Raw genomic sequence first — 17,793 nt, 5'->3', positions numbered from 1 at the left:
AAGGCCCTTGAGATAAACAGCACTAAAGCAGGGCGGAAAAGACTTGCATACAGAATGACAGATGTTGTCCAGACATCCTGCTGCTAACTTTCTTTCACTCAAACAAAACAGCAAAAAATTAGCAATATAGCATTGCGTGTTCAGTCATCTATGAAGAGATATAAATAACATCAAGTACTGTAATAAAAGAACTGAACTAGTGAAACCACATGGGAGGAAAGTGTCATGACATCACATCAGTGGTATAATCAGTCATACAGCACATCCCTAAAACTGTTGGAATTAGTAGTATCCGTTGCTACATGAGGATACTAGGAATGAAGAATGAAGAAGTGATGTCTCTAATAGTCTCATGGCTTGGCAGGCTGCTTCTAGGTCATATGGGCTTAGTACCTCTGCTTAGCAGAAAGAAAGAAAAAACCTTAGCAGAGCACTGAGGCTGAAAAATATGAGGATGCTATAAAACAAACTCTTGATGGAATGAGTTTAAAAAACAGCACATAGCCTCAAACTTGGTCTCAAACCATAAGGTGCCAAGAAAAGCCAGACAACCAGACAGGTGATGTTGAGAATCGGTTAAATACAGGGAAATTACATGGGACACTGAATACTGGTCAATCAATATAGGTTTTCACTTTTAATTTTGTCTCCACAATCTTGAATATTTTATTACAGTGTTGGTTAAACAACCATCTCATCAAAAGAAACTAAATGACAAAATACTACCATTACCACATTGTATTCTATTGTGAGCAGAGATATATTGACTTTCAGCAACACAGAAAGCTGGTACCAGTGTCTCAAATTTAATGCATTTGAGGGTACTCAAGGACAAGTTGTGATCATAAAACTGCCATAACTACGTAATTAACAAAGTAGCCTACGGCTATTATAGTGTGTATGCAGCAATAAACCGAATTATTAATAACAACAATAAAATGCGGTAAATACCTTCATTCAGATGGTCGCAGTAAATCACCGTTAATCTGTGCGCTTACCTTGGTTGTAACAATACAAATGCAGTCCATTCTCTCATATCGGACAGAGACCTCATGCCTCTCAGCATGTCATTTCGCAACTCTCTTCTTTAACGAGAATCACGCTGAATCCATTCATAAATGCGGAGCTCACAGCTACTCCTTAAGGACCGAGAGTAAAACAAGAGCCATCCACGTGTTTGTATATGTTCTCCTTTGCTGGCCATGTCAGTGAAGTTCACAAAGAGGGGGAGAGAGAGAGAGATGCACACGTCTTCAAATGATCCCGAAGCGCATAAACGAGAGCGCGCTGAATAACACCACGCCGCTTTGCTCTCGCGCAGTTTCATCAAGCAGCTCACAGATTAAACTTAGAGTAAATGGTCTTTACTTTTTTGCGACCATCAAATCGGTTTAAATTAAAGCGCTGGGGACAACCTCTCTCTTTCTGGAAGTCCGTGCCCGCATTTATGGATTCTGCGCAAAGACTAAACCACGACAGGAAAATGGTAATTGAAAGGGTCAATGTCTAAAACCGAACGGCGGGTTTTCGCGATGTCTAAAAAAGATAACAATATTCAGTGCTCCGTGACATCTTAATTATAGCTTAATTAGCACCAGATAACATCGAAAAAGCCATCTAGTGCATGTTGCATGCCAATGCAGTGCTGCGATCCAGATCTAACTTTAATACTTTGTTAAAGACCACATTAGCAAGCATAAAACGTTATAATGACGTTGTATGGATCTGAATGGATCTCGGAAGAGTAATAACTCATATAAGTGCAAACATTTTTCATAGCTGTCACCATTGTCTGGTTAATGGCATTGCTGAAATGGAGAAGACATTTCAGTATAATCAAAACTTCAGAAAATTACCTTAACTTTAACATGCTACTGTTAATTACAATTTCATTTACATATAAAATTACATTGCAATATCATTTCATTCCCAACAGTGTGTCACATCCTGTAAAGACTAACAAGTAAAGATTTGAAAGTGACAACCCATACAGGAGAGAGAAATTCAAACACCCCACAGAGAAAGTGTTTGGCAGATCTCGAGCATGTTCCCAGCAGATGCAGCCCCACTATCAGTCACACACATTTTAACACTAAGCCGACGGTTGTAAAAGCAGCCTTTATAGCTCATACTGTAGATTGTCCTGAAATGCAGTGTATAAATATCTGATGTGCACAGTGATTAGCCCTTCCCTTCAGAAGCAGCCTCTGTACTAGTGCATGCTGCAGTTGCATAAAGGTTTTTGGATCAAAGGAAACAAAAAGAACACTGGGTAATAAACATCTCGTCTCTAACAAAATAGTTCTAGTGTTGGTGTTCATGTTGGAGCCGGAACTTGGCAGGGGAAATACGAAGTACTTAGACACAGCCCACATTTCCTCTGACTTGCCAGATTAATACTGACGTTAACTACATCACTACATAAGTCCAAAAATACACATGCATTAAACATATTTTAACATCCAAAGTAACTTCATTGTCTCTGGGTTAAAAAATACAATATTGAGATTCACAAAAGTCAATTTTAAACATTGTATTTGTTAACAGTATAATAGAATATTATATTTTGTTATAAAACATACTGAACATAAGTATAAGATGTCTGACAACTAAGCGAGTGTTGCATCAACACACAGGGCACTTAGCTTTGTTGCTTGTAATGGGAGTGGTTTCGCTTTGTGCATTTAAAGTTGCACTAGAAATGTTCAATTGTTGTTTGCAAACACAACATTCAAACTTGGCCCCTATACCCAACTATAGGTCTCTGGAAAAAAAGAGGGCTGTGTTTCCCCAAGTATTGGTCTTTTTTAAACCAGGATTTTTTTTAACAAACCAATCAAAAAAGAACGGAAGCCCAAAGAGGCCATGCATTATTATTATTTTTTCTTTCTTGTTTTCTAGTGATTGCAACTATTTTGTTATGCCTAGATCATGAGAAATCAATAAATAAAAAAATAATGCTGCATGCCTTCAGGACTTCCGTAAAACTGGGGGAAAAGCATTCAAAAACTGTGCATAGGCATAGACATATGGTAACATTTTACTCATGTATACATTTTCTTTGTGAATAGATTAAGAGTTTTTTGGGGTTTTTTGGACAATTATACAACATTTTGCCTTGTGCTATAAGTTACAGGTGTTTCATAATAGTTGATGTGTTTAAAAATAAGTGAATAGCGAAAAACACAACCTATGACATGTGAGCAACAGCGAGTGAGAAGAGTGCGTATTTCATTTATATTAAAATCTCTCGCAGCTGCATGTCAAATTTTCTTTTCTTAGTGTAAATCTTCATCATAAAAGCTATTAAAATACACTTAAGACAACAGAATAGGAAGTCGTGGCCTAATGGTTAGAGAGTCGGACTCGTAACCCAAAGGTTGCGGGTTCGAGTCTCGTACCGGCAGGGATTGTAGGTGGGGGGAGTGAATGTACAGCGCTCTCTCCCACCTTCAATACCACGACTGAGGTGCCCTTGAGCAAGGCACCGAACCCCCAACTGCTCCCCGGGCGCCGCAGCATAAATGGCTGCCCACTGCTCCGGGTGTGTGTTCACGGTGTGTGTGTGTTCACTGCTGTGTGTGTGCACTTTGGATGGGTTAAATGCAGAGCACTAATTCCGAGTATGGGTCACCATACTTGGCCACATGTCACTTCACTTTTTAATTTTAGAAGAGCACAGCGCTCTGCCTGTGAACCATTCAAGCCGAAAACCTTCCACAGATCAATTCAGCTTGGTATATAATGCAGGTTGTTTATAATTAACATTAGTATTGTATGAGTGTTAGTTGTTTTTATTCAACAACACATAAAGCAGCACTTGATTTCATTGGTGTATCTTACATTATAGTATTTTGGAGCATGAGATTTATATTTATTACAGATAATTAACTGACCTTGTAACATGCATTAATATAAAGATAATGTGACCTGAAATGACTCAGAAAACTTTAAACAATAGGATTATTTTATTGACCATAGACACAATGATGACTGGTGACTGATGACAAAGCTAAATCAAACTAAAACAGACATTAAACATCTTGTAGTTTACCGCAATCCACTTACATTTATATACATGCAATCGCTGTTTCTCCAGGAATTGCCCAGACAATTTCAGCAAATCAGGTAATGAAGTTGAAAAACGCCTATGCCCGTTTGAAAACGTCTTAAAACTGGGAAACGCCTTTTTTGTTCTGCAGAGACCTCATACTCCTTCACTGGCAGAACACTGTCAGAAGCCACGCACCCAGCCCCTGATGTGATATCAGTTACTAGCACACACATGGCCCAACCGACTCACGAGACTACCTACGGGATGATGAGTGATGAGGCATTTCGAAAATATCATGTTTATCATGCATAAATAGCATTTTTTAATACAGTTACACTAATAATTAGATGACTGGCTGTAATTTGCACGCAGTTTAGCCATCTTCAGTCTAGCTCACTAATAAACAATTATTACATGTCATCAGAAAAACTTAATTACAATGCCTATATCTGTCAAGTTACATATAGCAGTCAATAAAGCAATAGCAACACAAGCCAATTGTTTTTGTGTCGGGACAGGAAAAATTAGCAGAGTTTCAGGAGTTAAAATAAATGATAACTTCACGATAAAGTCCTGTGCTGTGCATCGTTATTGGCTGGGGGCTCTCTGAGAGGGATTATTTTTGTATAGGTCTACAATAAAAAACATTCTGAAAATTCTCCATAATGCACCTTTAAGTTTTATCTGATTTGTTTTACAAGAATTAGCTGTTTTTAAAAACCTTAAACCAGCATTATGTAACTTGTGGCGCTCTAGCGGTTAATAAACAGAACTGCACACATCCCACGGAAGAACATTCCAACCGGAGCTACTTCTCTAAGTTTATGTCTATGGCGATTCACGCAGGTATGTGTTACTCCGCAGCGGTGATGACCCGACCAGGCTACAATAGTCCAAATATAAGTACTTATTATAAGTGATTCGGAATAAGACAAAAACGCGGTTTGAAAGATGAATTCATGATGTACTCGCTCATTATATACATTTTGCACATTTTGAACACAGAAAAAGTTACATAGTGCTGCTTTAAACTGACATTATTCCACCGCCCTAGCTTCCACACTCCCCACAATCTCCCGTGACCTGGGTTTTTCCATAATGAACCCTTTTCACAAGTCCAAGTTTGGAACATAAAAGTGAACTATTGCATAATAACATGTAATGGGAGATATGGGGTACATGGGAGACCATTGCAAATACTACTTTTGCATTTCCATTTTCTCCAGCAGTAAAAGAGAAATACACTATTGCATTTCTATGACTTTTTATTGTCTATTTTCTTTATTTTATAAATTAGTATTACGGTAGATTTCATTTCATATAATCGCTTAAATTCCTGTCTGTCTGCAGTATGTCCGTTCTTCTTTCTGCACTTGAAGCTCCTGTCACCAAGACAAATTCCTTGTGTGTGTAAACATACTTGACAAAGTTCTTTCCATTTCTGATACATGTCAGTCACTAGCTCAGCAGCTTTATTAGAAGCTATATTAGTGTTTACTACTTTTTTGCCAGTAATTTTACACTGTTGAATACAAAAAGTACAGTGTTATAAAAAGAAAATATTAAAAACTTTGCTATGTTAATTATTGCAATAAAAAATTGTCATAGTTTGTGAAATGGGTCTAGTAGTGAAATTTAGTTTGACAAGGACATCAAGGTATAATCATTCTACACAAAATGCAAAAGGTCAACAATGCAAAATATAGAACCCGACCAATATGGGTTTTTTGGGGGCCGATTCCGATACCGATATGAGGGAGTAAAAAAAGACTGATACCAATATATCGGCCGATATTCTTTATATGTAGGCTATATTATAGTACAGTTTAGTCAAAAGTTTGGACACACTTCCTGTTCGTGTGTCCAAACTTTTGACTGGTACTGTATATAGAATACAGTATATAGCCTACATAAACAAAATATATATACATAAACACATTTTTTGCAATGATAACTCAAATGTGGTGATCAAACACTTATAATGATGTGACAAACATAGGCCTATGTAATGGAGGCAGGGTATTTAACAATTTAACAATAAACTTTATTATTCAATTGGACTGCAGAAAGATACTAACTTTTCAATCTGCTACATTACTGACTGTACTGACAAACTATGCTGACACACCGTGTCTGCGCCGCAACAGAACGGGACAAAGCGACCGTTGAAAATCATTTGAACTTCTGTCAGCACATCATAAATAGAACGAGGCATCAGTTTACTGAATCCGGTGTAGACAACATATTGGGTTCTATTCTACACCGGACGCAAGCGGCGCGACGTGATGTGACCGATGTGATAAGCATAAGTTCTGGGCCGCGGTGCGGCCGGTAAACACCAGCATTGAGTGGCCACGATCAGCTCCGGTGGCCATAACACAAGCTTTAATGCGCCGCAGATGCGTGCCGTGAAGCGCAGATCAGCTCTAGTCTCTAACGTCACTGAATCTGCTGTTAAAAATTAGCCATCCATTCATCATATCATCATGCAAAACAAAGAATTAGAATCACTGTAATGTGACGATCAAATATAGGTGGCGGGCGGATAATTTGAAGCAGCGGACTCGGGTGAAGTTTGAGCTCATCCGCGCATCTCTACACTACACTGACATATCGGCAATATCGGCAGCATATTCGCCGATACCGATATATCGGCGACAGGCTCATATCGGCCGATAATATCGATATATCGGTCGGGCTCTAGCAAAATACACAAAATTCAGCATAAAAAACACAGTCCTTGGATAAGAGTTTTAAATACACATTGGTACAAGGAGATTTTTAAACTTAAAACACCAAATTGACATTTTCACAATTATATTAAATATATTTTAAAGTCCAATTCCACAAATTATAAAAAGTTATCAGCTGTATCCGGCTGATCATATTCAGAAATAAATGTCACATTCCAGAGATTATGATTTTAATGCGGCTAACACATTTTGAATAAAGTTTCAGAATTGTGAAAATGCCACCCACAGCTTGGCCACCAAAACTTGATTTCCCACCAACAATGCTGTGACATTCGTCCACAGCAGACCCATAAGGCAAGCCTAAATGAATGGAGCGCAATGACACACGAGTCCCTCTATTCTTGGAGTAATCCCCATCAACGAGGCTTGGGGAATGGGGTAGGAGGAAATGAGCGGCCCAGACATGCGGCCATGGGGGATGCCCAACCCACCAGACCCGTGCCGGGATGATACTTACTTGGTCCAGCTCACTGGGGGAGGATTTCGCTTTAGCGAGCACATGAAGGATTTCATTTAGGAGGGGAGAGTCCTGAGAGTGGCCATTTTATTAACACAGAAAGAAACAAGAAGGAAAAGATTGAACATTGAGGACATTAAAACACACAGCAGAGGTGCAAGTTTATTTAAATTGACCTATATTTCACTATTATGAAGTTCAAAAGCCTGAAAAAAGCAACAACTAATATTTTGTTTGTATAAAACAAAATATTAGTAAGTACTGTAAGTTACAGTGGAAGACAAATGAGAATAAATCTGAATAAGTGATTATTGTATTAATGGTATGACAGATCATTCCAAGTCAATTCTTCAGGGCTCAGATTTCCAAGCTGTAGTGTTATAAAGGTTTACCAGTTTATAGAATCAGATCAGCTTAGTGACTAACTCACCCACAGAAAAATTAACAACATTTTGTCTTGTGACACAGGTCATTCTGAAAATGTCATGTTGTTAGTGGGATATTAGTCGATCGGTAAAGGTCCTCTTTCAAACTTAGCTAATGTGTGGAGCCAATACTGCTTTGCTAAAAACAGAATAATCTGTTCTTTTATAAATATATTCAAAAGTGGCTGTTCATGTTGTACATCTCTACACACTGCAGGCAGGTGGTGGTATTGTGACAACTGCCTTCCAAAAACAGACTGGTCCAGCTACAAACATACATACTGCATCAACACGGTTTACTCATCTAAGTCTAACTGCTGTTTGAATGTTTTCATACAGGGAAAAACTGTAATCGATCTAACAGGAAATTTAATGTAATTTTAAAGTTAAATTCTGTTGTATCACAGTAGGGATAAAACGATTACCGGTTTGACGATAAATCATGAAAAAATTCCCCACGGTTAGTATTACCATTTCATATTTTAATTATCATTAAAACTGTAATTGATTACTGCGATTTGAACAATTCAGGATAAATAAATACCGTCCAGCATAAAGCACAGTTTTAAGTAACCGTCTCATGTGTGCACAGCACGCAGAGTAGTTTTGTTTTGTGTGAAATAGCGGAAAGCTGGGAGGTTTTAAGAGTGCTATGGGAATTATACAAATTAATATATTAATTAATTAATTATATGAATGTACCTCTAAAGGTTCTGACAGTCTTCAGAAAAGATTCGATGGCATTTTGTTTTCATCTTTGCTCCATGTAAAACCTAATAAAGAAGTGTTCTTTGTAAATATTTTATTTATTTAGTTTGTTTACAATTATGTTAGATGTTATAGTAGGGCAAAACGTTTAGTAAACTTTAGTACAAATTAAAAAAATTAATAACTTCTGGAGTTACCTTAGAATTCCAAAGCTTATGTCTTGTGAGTAAACTACAATTCCATAACAAACATTCAGTCATACAGGAGTGTTTCTTCAACTATGGGCACTTTTGGTCCTGTGTATTTCTTACTGTCAATATTTTGTCTACTACCAATGTACAATAATGAACATACATCACAAGAGAATTCTGTCATTACAGTGTTTCAAAGCATTTTGTGGTGGAATAACACTTGAAACATTTTTGGAATATAAATTTACGGCTATAAAGCTAGTTTCACGGCTAGCATGTTTCCTAAAAACACAATTACATTGTATAAAAAGAAATATGTTATACACTTAATATTTTCACACTTTGTGCATAATTGCATAAAACTGCAGTTTCATTAGAAATGCAAAATAACAAAAAATTCTGTTTACTAGTGATATTTGCCATTTACCATTAAATTACAGATATAAAATTATCTGTAATTGTGTACTGAATTGTGAGCTTACAAAGCCATGTATAATATGTTTGTTCATTTTGTTGCGTGCATTACGCATTTGTGAGAACCTTTTATACTTTTAACTGAAAGCGAAATAAAACTGAGTGGAAAAGACAACTGTTGTGTTCTCTTCTCCTCGCTCATTCGCAGCATACCACGTCCACTTTTTTCAACGTTTTTCATAACTGTGGTGAGAAATGACCGGTGATGAAATAGTTTTCATAACACTTTAAGCAACATCAAGCAGCAAAAGTCTGAAAGTCTCTGTACATCCACTCCTACATTTAAAAAAAATTGATTTTTACTGCTTGTTTAGTTTAGTTACTTAAAATGAGTTAATGCAGCAATTCTGTCACAAATTATCTATCTTGTTATGCTTTTAAGAGGTCACTGACTGACTGAAAATTGCTTATTTCAGGATATTCTGCATAAGTACAGTATTCTCTTCCTCTGCATCTCTGGAAAGAGAACATCTGCTACTAAAATATTCAAGTGCACAGACAGCATACACAGAGACTGCAGTTACAGCCACGGAGCATAACGACCCATTCGTTGTATTTGTTTTCAACAGTGTCACGCACAGCTACTGAGACCAATATGCTCTCCCTGAATCCAGGAAGACAGTGTCTCTTTTCTGACAGTTTCTTTGAAAGTGTCATTCTGTAAACATTTTCCAGTAGACCCTTTTAAAATGGATTACAGAATTTCAATATCAATGATAATTGTGATAGCATGCAAAGCAGGATGTCAAATTCTCAGAAAGCCTAACTGATGATTATATAGCGAGTGTGACAGCAAAAGCATCTGCCCATTTCAAATTCATAACAGTTACAAATGAAGATTAAGATTGCCATTAATCCCCAATAAACATGTCAGTCAACCATAGGCCATGTTTGGTTGTTGCTTTGCAATCTGAATACTATCTAATTAAATGATCATGTTGTGGCATGACTTGTTTCATGACTTGTGAAAAGCAAGCAGCATGCCATTTTCTGAATTTCTTTAAAAACATTAAAATGTTTTTACACTGAGATGTTTGTGAAATGCTAGAAATGTTTGCAGACATCGAATTACATACAACATTTTTAAAACAGCATCAATCTGACCTAAAAAAAATAAAAAAAATCTAATTTCATCCAATTCAGATGATTTGAAATTGAAGCACACTTACCTCTATGCTGCTGGTGCTAAGGCTGGGCAGGGTGTCTGAAGTCACCGTTGTGCTCTGAATGCTGGAGAAATCCCACAGGTTCACTGGGGGTATTGCATCGGGCACTTTCACTGATTCCCCACATCTCTGATTATCCAATAAGGTCACTTCGTAAAATTCCTGGATATCTATTAAAAGAGAAAAGATTTATTTCCTTTTTTTCTGTAATACCCATATCTGAGAGAGCTTACTAAAAAAACGTTATTCATGAAAAGCAAGATACAGTGGCCCCACAAAATATTTATACTTATGCTACATGTAAATGTATGAATTTCACTGCCAAAACTATTTCATATCAATTTTATATTGATGCTATTATTATTCATGCTATTAATTCTAAACAGCCAATACCACTGTGATTTTTTAGTGGATCCATGAAGTTATTTCCTCTCAAGTTCATAGTATAGTTCATCATATTAACTATGAATATGTTTCACTAACATTTGACAACCGGAAAGTGCCCAAAAAAAAACTTTCTTACATTTTTAATTGTGTCTTAAGTGTCCAAATATCTTCTTTTCTTTTTTTTTTTGTTTTAAAGGTCATTCAAGGACACATTAATTGTGCAGATTAAAATCTTGTGAATGCTTGTTCATTAATGATCAGGGTCTCTTTACTGATGTGATTTAGTAGCCAATGGCATGTATCTATAAATACACATTTTAGTGTGAACATCGGTTTAAAGATTACAAACAAGAATGTAGTCTGAAGCTAGAGGTCATGGGAGATTTAAAGGTCGTTCACAGCTGTTACAACATTCATCGGGTTACAATCATAATGATACAAGGGTCAGCAAGCATGCTTTCAACAAAAACAACAGATGGACCACACAGAAACGTTTTATTATGAACATTTATAGTGTTTATTTGAAAACGACCACCCAGTCATGAGTAAACATAGTTCATATTTATGTATGTACATGGCAGAAAAGACAGAAGCTCACGCCACTTTAAAAATCAAACAGAGAGTAGCAATCGACACAAAAGGCATATGTGCAGTTTAAAATAAATTAGGGAACTAGTCTCTTCCACAAGTAGAGGGGAAATAACTGTTTGAGAGAATGGTGTGCTGTGGTTGGCTATGCTGTTCGACACTCAGCCGAGAGAGAAAATAGAAGAGGGATATAGTTCTTCTCTGCATGGCAGAGATTGGGTAACAGGTCTGAAAATACATACTGGATCACTTGAAGCTACACAGCAATGAGAATAAATATTTTTATAATGCACGCTGGTGGGAGTGATTCCCTCATCTCTGGTTTCCCTTTGAAATTCGGAGTCCAGTCACTTCACAGTCCCTCTGAAAAAACATTGCAGGCTTGTAACTGGGCTCCCACTAGTGAGCATCTGTCCTATGAACATTAATAATTTAGATCTAGCATGTTTTATGTAAAGTTAGGGTATGTAATGTATTTCATAAACATTTTTTGTTATACTGGTTGAAAGTCTCTTCACAACCTGGATAGCAATAGCTTCTGTGGTAGTCTCAGGACCATAAATTCTTCGTCTAATGTTCGGTCCGAATGCAATGATAGAATATCTTACCTGCCTGTCAACATATGTATCTGCATAACTCCACGCACCCAATGGCGAGAATTTGGCGCATGCTATTGTCCAGCCTAAGCCAGACAGTGTTTAGCCAGTGTGGAAAAAGAAATGAAGATACCGTTACAGAAGTGCAAGCCAAAATTCGAAGACTTGCCAAAATACACAGAGATAGACAATGGGGTAAAACAAGGGTAAACATTGGCAGTTTTTACAAGATTAAGGAATTTGATGGAATGTTTGGGTTTCATACGACAAACTTGCAGCATTTCTTCTCAACGGGCAATCTAAACTTCAAATTAGGGCTGTCAAAAACAAATTCGAATTTCGAATATTCGTCGAATTAAAATTAAAATCCACAAATTTTAGGTGTGCGTTAAGGAGGCAGCCTTATCAGTAGCCAAGTGTCCATCCAGTTTTTGCGCCGTTTTGTTATTGACAAAGAGAAAATGCTTAAAAAAAAAAAATTTGCAGTCTACAGCCTGTTTCCATCCAACTGGCCTTTTACCTATAAAATGGTGTGCGTGATGACGTCATCCCTAAAAAAACGAATTGTCGCGTAAGTTTGTGTATCGCAAAAAAAAAAATCGCCCTTGAGATGTTTCCATACTTAATTTCACCTATTGCGTAAATTATATAGGCTAGTAGCCTGTTCTTCATCCATTTGAAACAAAACTTTATTATATAGCCTAATATTAAATCGTATAGGCCTGCATAAAATTATTTTTAACAAGTGTCATGAGTTTTTTTTTTGTACTTTGTTATAGACTATTTAGATACTTGATCATCAAGCATTATTCATAAATAGGTGCAGTTGTATTAGCCTATCATTATTTTTCTGATTAACTTTTAGAGGAAATGTTAATTTCGGTTATTTTATTTCTTTTTATAGAACGTGAGGATTCACATGGTCACACACCTGCGAAAGGAGAAAACTTTATAAAGCTATATATAAAATAAATAAATAGGCCTATATGCTAAATATATTTTTCTAAATAATAAATTCACAAAACAAAAGAAAAAAAAACTGTGCAACAATTAGCAGCCTAAATGCAGAATTTCAGCTCATTTTTGTGATGCACTCTTGAGAAAGTGGCATCCTGTTTGTTTCCTTTATTTTACAAAAGCACAATGTTTTGTTTTTATTGTGAATGTACACAAATAAAGGAATATTTAGAATAGTTTTGAATAATGTCTTACTCTCATATGACCACAAACGAAGGAGTATAGTAACACCTTGTCTACACCGGACGTGACAGTTGCCACGCCGCTCGCGTTCAGTGTAGACACGGTGCAAGTTGTTTCCACTTTTATAAGGAAAAAGAAACAAAAAAACAAGTGATCGTGCCGGCGTCTCACTCGCGCAGTTAAGCATTACTAACTCAACGATGCAGCCTGTTCATTGTCATAATAAAATACAGTCAGCCAAACATTGAAAACCATGCTATTTTAGTTCCCCTCACGCCACAACAAATGCTACTTTAAATTTAACGGTAGAACAGAACTCAGAACAAAACAAGGAAAAAAAAATATAAGAAGCTACTAACAAGCCAAAACGAATTAATTTAAAATGTTGTACTTCGCGTTCCATATCCACGTAAAACAAAATGTGCTTGGCATAGTAATATCACAGGGGTATGGTGGTCACGCTGAATGGCACGGAGAACAGGCTATTTAAACTGAGCAGTGCACTGTAAAAAATAATGTAATCGTAGGCTACTAAAGGAACATAAAATTAAGATAAGTATGTTTGAGAGGTAACTTGTCTTTTTCTTACAAAATATACAATTATTTTAGATGCAATTTAATAATATGAATATGATTTAATGCGCTTTTGAACTACGGGGAAATGGTGTATTAATGTGAGCAACACCATGAACACGGACGCTGCCTATAGGCTAATTCTGCCAGGTGAAACCACATTTATTTGTGACGCGGAGCTGCTGCGGTGTTCATTACAAATATTGCGGGAAAAGAGAACATCAATGCAGAGAAGATCTTGTTTACGTCAAAACTGAAACCAAGCCATTCACACAGAATGTATATTTCGCGCATTTTCTAGAGGGACATCTATCACTGTTGCACTCGCGTTTCGCACAAAAGAGCCGCATGTTTATAAAGCCATGTAAAATTAATGTAAGTTCAACTTTTAAAAAACATATCTCGAGACTTTATGGCGGGTTTTTTCCCCATCCCACTGCATCTCATGTTTTTAAATGAAAAATGTACTCTGTGTGATTGGCTTTCGGCCCTTTGTATTAAACTATGCATACATACATGATGCTGTTTTCTTTATAGTTGTTTAAGCAACTTAATTATAATTGGTTTATAAACATTATTTTAAACATTATGTACCTTTTTTCACAGATAGTCATGTTATCTTATGCTTTGAATAAACGTGCATTAATAATATTTTGCTCGATGCACCCTCTTGTGGCCTCAGGAGAGAAGCCAAAAGCTTTTCTTCACCCTAACTGAAATTATGCATTTTAAATTCGAATAAAATTCGAATTTTGATAATATTTAAGTAAAAAAATCTAATTTAGTTTTTCAGCCATTTTGACAGCCTGACTTCAAATTAAAAGTTTTTCTAATATGTTGGACCTTTTATTGAAAGTAGCTTACTTTTACCTATCGAGACATGCTTTTACTTTTATAGACCCATGAAGCACAATAGGGGCAATTGCAAAGAGTGTTTGAAAACACTAGTAGCACAGAAACAGCATACACCACCTTTAAGGTTGGCCAAAAATAAAATAAAAATTTTGTCCCATGGACACAAAATTTCTGATTGGGTAAACTAATACAGGATTTATTTCTTGAGATTAATCGCTGTTCTTTCACTTGTCAGTGCCCCTGTAAGCCTTAGAGAAGCTACAGGTCATCACAGAATCCAACCATTTAACATCTGACTGACCTCTCAGTCAAGCAAGTACTCTCAAAATAAAACAACAAAAAAGGAAAACAAATACTGAGTCTGTTTACTGAAAACTAAAGACTGGTGTTATTCAGGTGAAATGCAAGGGGCTTTCTGTTCACCTTATCGAAAATATTGTTTGTTTTTTTGTTTTGTTTTGTTTTTTGTGAAAAACCATTAAAGTGATCAGCAATTGCAAAGAGTGTGTGAAAACACTAGTAGCACAGAAACAGCATACGCCACCTTTAAGGTTGGCCAAAAATAAAATAAAAATTTTGTCCCATGGACACAAAATTTCTGATTGGGTAAACTAATACAGGATTTATTTCTTGAGATTAATCGCTGTTCTTTCACTTGTCAGTGCCCCTGTAAGCCTTAGAGAAGCTACAGGTCATCACAGAATCCAACCATTTAACATCTGACTGACCTCTCAGTCAAGCAAGTACTCTCAAAATAAAACAACAAAAAAGGAAAACAAATACTGAGTCTGTTTACTGAAAACTAAAGACTGGTGTTATTCAGGTGAAATGCAAGGGGCTTTCAGTTCACCTTATCGAAAATATTGTTTGTTTGTTTTTTTGTTTTGTTTTGTTTTTTGTGAAAAACCATTAAAGTGATCACTGATCACAGGTCTTTTTCTGTCTCTGACTACCTGGAAATTGAAACATCAAACAATAAGAAACTGACATTTCTATGTGTGTGCCAGTGACTGACATTATTCCAAAGCATGTCTTGTTTATAACATGTAGTGACATCTGATAGCGGGTAACTGCTGGTTATGTGAAAAGTCTTTAAAGTGTTAAGAAAAATAAAATGACAAAGAATGGTAGAACGCAAAATGTCAAGAGCAGCTTCAAATTTGCAACCAACCTGTCCAAATGTAGGAAAAAAATAGAACAAACTATGCTATCTTATTGAAAACAATCTGGGACACATAAATCAAAGGTCCAAATGACAGCATTCAGATTTTACAAGTGCTGAATCATCATGCATCAAACTAATTAAAAATGCATTATATAAGATTGTACGTTTACACAGCACTCTAGCTGAGTCAGCTGCATTATCTGAGCAAAATAATTCATAATTTCATTTGTAAATCTCTTTGAAGCACATCAGGAAGCAGATGGTGAAAGACCCTCTATTTGCAAGCAAATCATTTATGTACAGTTATGCTGAACAAATATAATTGACGCATTTTGTATTTTTGCTAACAATCACTCGGGGGTATTTAAACATGGTACACATGCATTCCATTTACACTTGGCCACATAATTCAGTCTCTGCAAACGGACATAAATCTGATCTACTGTTCCTGTGCTATAGAAATATAATGAGAATTATTTTTCATAATGATGTTAATCATTAACATCAAAAGTTCTCTCATCACCTCATGTGGCAATTACAGTTTGCTCTATCCATGGCTTTCCCTTAGGTTTGGATGGTGGGGCTTTCCAAATTTCTGTATTCTGATATACAAGGAGTAAATTTTCAGCATGCAGATGTAGCATCAGGTGCATTTACACTTGGTTGAGTTGCATCTTCTATGTGTCTTAAATCAGTTCCTAATAGTAATAATTACAGAACTGAATCTATGGACATAGTCAAATACGATTTTTCCCTGAAGAAGTCTGATGAATTTTTATTTCACAAATGTACACTGCAACTTTAACTGCAAATCAAACGTTGTGTGAAGAAAACATCACATTAAAGGGCAAAGCACATACTGTTTTCTAACTAACTACCAGGGAAAATCTGTGAGAAATCTATCTATCTATAATGTAATTATTATAATCACATATATAAATTGTTCATTTGAATGAGTTTTGTGATGCAAATATCCAAAGAACATTACCTTCTGTATATTTCCCACAAGCCTCAACCAGACACAGAAATTCCAATCCCATCCCAATCAGTGCATGAAACTGCAGACGGCCTCTATTAATAATTAATAATAACCCAAACATCACTGGAAAACTAATCCTATTCAAATGTGCTAAAAAGCATCTCTCAAATCAAGTCTTTAACTCCAAAACCGTTACATCTGTTTGTTCTAGCAGATATAAGCAGTATGGACAACAACAAAAAAGCCAGGACACAACATGAAAGAAAGGGAGCTTTATGAGTTTGATATTTAATCTAGTCCCTGAGGCAAATCAGTCTGGCATCAGATGAAGTTATGACTGAAGCAAATTACTAATAAGCATGACATTCTGAGTGAGGTACACAGAGTTTTAATCATTGTTTGAGAATTAGCTATTAAGAGGTTGAAACTAAATGCTCTACTTTGCCCTTAATATAATACCAGTGTCATTATGAGGGATTCTGTTTATTCATGTCAGTTCAGTGACCCCGTCCATGCTCTGCGAGTACACAATGTGCATGATAAAAATGGAGCTCTTTTAATCTCTGCCTATTTTAATAGTACTACAATGACACATCAAACCCACTGTTAATACAGGTGTCTTGTTTTACACAAAATCTTTATAATATCAGGCCAAACGTGTCCTATATCAATCTAACCAGGTCAGTTCACTGTTCAGAACCATCAGAAAACACAAGCTGCATCAGACAATATGGTAATTTCAACCAAGTCCCTGTCCACTTCTGAAACCAGACTGATTGCTGTCAAGGAGGTTGTTCTATGTGAGAAAGGCATTCAACCGAGACTGCCTTGCTCTCAGTTGTTGAAGCCCTAAGACTGGCAAGAGCGGATTCCAAATCTTTAATACTTATCTTGCTGGAACAGATCCTCCTGTCAACCTTATTGGCAAAAGGCATCTCAGGAACCGCGCTCATGTGCTTTGAGTCTTACCTCTCAGATAGGTCCTTCAAGGTATCTTGGACCCTCCTCCTGTTGGTGCGAGCGAGCGGTCAGTCACGTGTGTGTAAGATGGCCGAACTTAAGGAGCTGCCCCTGGAACTTACGCAATCGGCAACCGGCAGTTTTTTGTCTTATTGCAACTCATCTCTGTTCTGGACTTACACAAACTGTGTTGAAATGCAATCATTTTCCAAAATGTCATTTATGTGAAAATATGAAGTCTGTAAATGCCCGTTAACACAGA

The 17,793-nt window shown here is 36.5% G+C and overlaps 1 protein-coding gene across 6 annotated transcripts in view; it reads right to left on the bottom strand.

The window, feature by feature from the left end:
- Window positions 1-17,793, bottom strand: part of LOC107660320 (discs large homolog 1-like protein) — a 124,314-nt gene that overhangs the window by 97,991 nt on the left and 8,530 nt on the right. For 4 of the 6 annotated variants that reach the window (XM_016449605.1, XM_016449606.1, XM_016449607.1 and 1 more), the window contains exon 3: window positions 10,232-10,398. In XM_016449605.1, the coding sequence (XP_016305091.1) occupies window positions 10,232-10,398 (167 nt within the window). Of the gene's footprint in view, window positions 1-7,264; window positions 7,337-10,231; window positions 10,399-17,793 lie in introns of all 6 variants that reach the window. The other 2 variants (XM_016449603.1, XM_016449604.1) reach the window with 1 other exon arrangement.

The sequence above is a fragment of the Sinocyclocheilus anshuiensis genome, unplaced genomic scaffold, assembly GCF_001515605.1.
Source record: "Sinocyclocheilus anshuiensis isolate Anshui unplaced genomic scaffold, SAMN03320099.WGS_v1.1 scaffold1599, whole genome shotgun sequence".
NCBI lineage: Eukaryota > Metazoa > Chordata > Actinopteri > Cypriniformes > Cyprinidae > Sinocyclocheilus > Sinocyclocheilus anshuiensis.
This window is presented reverse-complemented; position numbering and strand designations above follow the sequence as displayed.